We start from the raw sequence: 4359 nt of genomic DNA on the forward strand, positions 1-4359 counted from the left end.
TTAAACACCTCTGAGTATATCAATATTCGATGTGAGCCTTAATCTAAATTTTAAGTCAAACAGTTACATGGAATTTGAGCCTTACTCAAAGTGAGTGGTCCGTACATGGCTGCAAAGCCAAAAGGTATCACAACGACCAATGCAAAGGGTGAATTGTTGCAGTATTCTTTCCTAATATCAAAACGTGCTGGAGCAGTACCTGTTCTTGCAGAGCACCTTAGTTCGGTTCCTAGCTCCCACATAGCTAAAACTCCAGTTCTAGGAAATCGAACACACTCTTTCGGCCTCTGGCACTGCACAAACGTGGTGCACAGGCCTGCATGCAGGTAAAACGCCCATACACATAAAATTAAAAGAAAAACAGAAAGTCGCACGTTACAAATTATAGTTGGAAAGCCATAAAGCTACAGTGCCGCGGCCCCGGAACCAACAAGGCACGTAGCTTTCCCCGGGCGTGAACGGCGGCTCAGGTGGTCAGAGTTATAGGCATGCGCACTGGGCGGTCCTCTGATGGGCTGGTCCCGGGCAAATCGCACCGCCACGCCTCGGAAGCTGCCGCGCTTCCGACAGGCGCTTCTTTCAGCCTGCCAACGCCGCGGGAAAGATGGCGGCGAGCTTGGAGTTGCGGGCGGCGTTAGAGCAGAGGCTCGGCGCCCTCGCCATCCGCACAGAGGTGGTGGAGCATCCAGAGGTGAGGCTGTGGACCCAGGAAGGCCGTGCGCCGGTCTTCCGCTGCAACTGAGGCTACTGGGGCACTTAGGGCGAGCGCTTTTTGGGTCCAACCAAGGACTTGTAGGTCTTTGGGTTTGTAACTGAGGGTACCGTGAGGAAACTTGTCTCGGGATGATTGATGTGACTTTGAGCGGGCTGGAACCCACCACTTTAGTGGCAACCCTATAGAAGGCACAACAGGTCATTGCAGTGGTTTGGTTTTTACTGCTTTGCACAGTTTATACCACTGCAACCCGAGAAGAGGCGTATTCCCAAATAATTACCAAGGAGTATACCCCTGGCTCTGGAGAGTTCTTTTCCCAGTTAAGTGCACGTCGTCCTCTTGAAGATGACTCGATTTTAGTTTCCAGCACCTACACTGAGCTCACAACTGCCAGTTTTAAAACTACAGCTTCAGAGGTCCCTCCCTAAGCCCTTTTTTTGGCCCTGCCAGCCGGTACGTGGCACAAACAAAAAGTACGTACCTTAAACTTTTTAAAAACATAACTCACACTGGAGATTTGCAGTGTTCGTGGAAACTACTATGAGGATTGGTAGGGCTTGAGGAACAATTTTATTTATTTTTTTCTTTTCTCGAGACAGGCTCTGTGTAGCCTTGGCTGTTCTGGACTCGCTTTGTAGACCAAGTTGGCCTCGAACTCACAGCGATCCGCCTGCCTCTGCCTCCTGAGTGCTGGGACTGAAAACACCAGTTCTTTGAGAAACACTTGTTAAGATTTCTCATCTTTACAAATGCCGTAACAAAGCTGTTTCCTCTGCCTTCCTTCCCAGGTACACTTCCTGAATATATATATTTCTGTACTAATCTGGGGGGGGGGGCTCTTATGTTCCCCATCAATGTCCTTGTAGAGTGGAGATAAATATTAAGGACTGTCATACATTTACTGCCAAAGTACAACAGTACGCTTCTCAGGTATCTGATGGCTTCACTAGCATGCTGGGATAGAAAACTGGGCTAAGAAAAACTGAGGTCTTGAGATTAGCAACTGTGATGATTTAAGGTTTCCTCCTCCCCCTTTCCAAAGCAGCATTTTGCTGTGTAATACAGGCTTACCTGAACTCTTGATCCTAACCTCAGCCCTGAGGGTTTAGTTCAGATACCTAGTACTTGCCTAGAATGTATAGTGCTCTGGGTTCTATCCCCAGCACCAAAAAGCCCAACTATAAACAATAAAACAATGAATGGAGATGCATCTCTACCAGTTAAATTCAGTGTAGAGCACACCCTTTCATCCACCACACAAAGTATGTACAACTGTTGCTATGTGTGTGTAATTTTACTTGTGATATTTTGCAGGTGTTTACAGTTGAAGAAATGATGCCTCATATTCAACATATGAAAGGAGCACATAGTAAGAACTTATTTCTTAAAGACAAAAAGAAGAAAAATTATTGGCTGGTGACAGTTCTTCATGATAGACAAGTTAATTTAAATGATCTTGGCAAGCAGTTAGGAGTTGGGAGTGGAAATCTTCGATTTGCCGATGAAACAGCCATGCTAGAAAAACTGAAAGTTGGTCAAGGCTGTGCCACGCCTTTGGCACTCTTCTGTGATGATGGAGAGGTTAAGTTTGTTTTGGATTCAGCTTTTCTGGAAGGTGGACATGAAAAAGTGTACTTTCACCCAATGACTAATGCTGCAACCATGGGATTGAGTCCCGAAGACTTTCTTGTATTTGTGAAGGATACAGGACATGACCCCATAATTCTAAACTTTGACTGAAAAGTGACTGCCGGGCGTGGTGGGAGATGACTTTCGTCTATCACTGTAGGCAGAGCGGACTGACCTGAGTTCTAGGCCAACCAAGGACTACATAGTTAAACAAAAGCTACTTGGGCTAATGCTCATAATTAAAAACATTTCTGATAGCTGTTTTTATTGTGTCTTTTATTTGGAGACTATGGTTCATCTTAAAGACTTTTGTATGAGCATTCTGTCTGCATTGTGTGCCTGCAGAAGTAAGAGGAGCCACTGTGTGGGTACTGGAAACTGACCCTGGATCCTTTGCAGGACCAAGTTCTAACTTAGCTGTTTGCCCCAGCCTTATTTATGTAAAGATGAGGTAGTTTTAGTCAGTTGAGAGATTCTATTCTGTCTCCTATTTTCCATGACAGTTATTCATTATAGGAAGGCCTTTGGCAGGGCACAGTGGCACATGCCTGTAAACCTAGCACTCAGGGAGGCAGATCTCTGTGAGTCCAGGACAGCCAAGGCTACATAGAAAAACCCTGTCTCAAAAAAGGGGAGGGGGGGTGTCCTTCAACAATTGGGATTTCTTTTGGGATTAATGAACTTAAATCATCACTTTTTACTGCACTTAGAACATACTGATTTGGGGGAAATTAGGATTGTCCCCAGTGAGATGATTAAAAACACTTTCTAATGTAAGATGTTTGTTTCTAAACCGGTGGGTTTTTATTAAACATTTTTTGTTTTGTTGGGACAAGGTCTCATGTAGGTCAGGTTGTCCTCAAAGTAGCTGTGTATACAAGGGTAACCTTGACAGTTTTAACCTCTTGCCTTTACTCTAAAATATTGGGATTACACACAGGTACCATCACACCTGGTTTGTTAAACTTAATGTAGAAAAACTAGAGGTAGACGATATTACCATTAAACTATTAAATTTACATTTTAAAACTCAGCAGGAAAGTACACTTTATGACATCAGAATTTATGACAGAAAGGCAGCTTCTTTTGACCTCTCCCTTAATTTACTATCCTGTTTTAGGGTAACTTTGCTAATCTCTGTGATGGTTAATTTTGGTTGTAAACTTAAATTTGATCTAGAAACAAATACTCCTCTGGGCAGGTCTGAGGACATTTCTAGGGAAGACCAAGTGTGGAAGGAAGACTCCCACCGTGGGCATGACAGAGTTCTAGGAAGGAGAACTGCTGCTTCTGTTCTGTCATCCTTTATTGACTGAAGAACAAAGGCTCTTCAGAAACTCCCCAGGCCTACTGCACCTGCCAGGTTCTCAGGTCAACAGCATGTAAGACAGTCACTGCTCCAATATGCAGGCCAAAGTGTACGAGCTGACCTAATAAGTCACTTTGTAATATATATTCTCTTGGTTATGTTCTTCCAGAAAACCCTAAAACAGGATCCTTTCAGTTACTGCATCTTGAAACACCAATCTAGGAAGAATTTAGTCAGGCTTTTATTCACTGAGGATTAGACCTAGGCTAGAATGTCATTATCTCCATGCCAATCAAGTGGGATGTTTCTAAAAGGATGTTTTCCTGCTGAATCTTTGGAAAATACATCTAGTAGAGACGCTGTAATCTGTCACTTGTGTTACTTGTGTTGCCTTGTTCCAGAGTGTCCATGCTTGTTTGTTTTGCCTGTTCTGCACAAACAGGCAATTCCAGGTTGCTATGCACATAAAAAGAAGAAACAGAACCAGAATTTGTAGACCTTGGCTATTTTGTTGATAGTGAAAACAGGCTTCAGAAGAAAGACGAGGCAAGACTCAGCCAGCTACCTCGAGTTTGTAAGAAAAAAAAAAATTAAATATAACAATTTGAGGTTTATTTTTCTGTGTTTTGTCTTCTTGTACATCTCTGTGCACCACTTGTGTCCAGTGTCCGTGGACTCTAGAAGGCAATTGATCACCTGGAGCTGG

General features: G+C 43.7%; 1 protein-coding gene across 1 annotated transcript; it reads left to right on the forward strand.

Annotated features, from left to right (window-relative positions):
• The first annotated feature begins 604 nt into the window (after window positions 1-604).
• Window positions 605-2670, forward strand: LOC127205820 (prolyl-tRNA synthetase associated domain-containing protein 1). Its single transcript, XM_051165087.1, has 2 exons — window positions 605-691; window positions 2030-2670. The coding sequence occupies exons 1-2, from the start codon at window positions 605-607 to the stop codon at window positions 2453-2455; spliced, it is 513 nt and encodes a 170-aa protein (XP_051021044.1). The 3' UTR covers window positions 2456-2670.
• Window positions 2671-4359: the final 1689 nt, after the last annotated feature.

The sequence above is a fragment of the Acomys russatus genome, chromosome 22 (genome assembly GCF_903995435.1).
Source record: "Acomys russatus chromosome 22, mAcoRus1.1, whole genome shotgun sequence".
Taxonomy (NCBI): domain Eukaryota; kingdom Metazoa; phylum Chordata; class Mammalia; order Rodentia; family Muridae; genus Acomys; species Acomys russatus.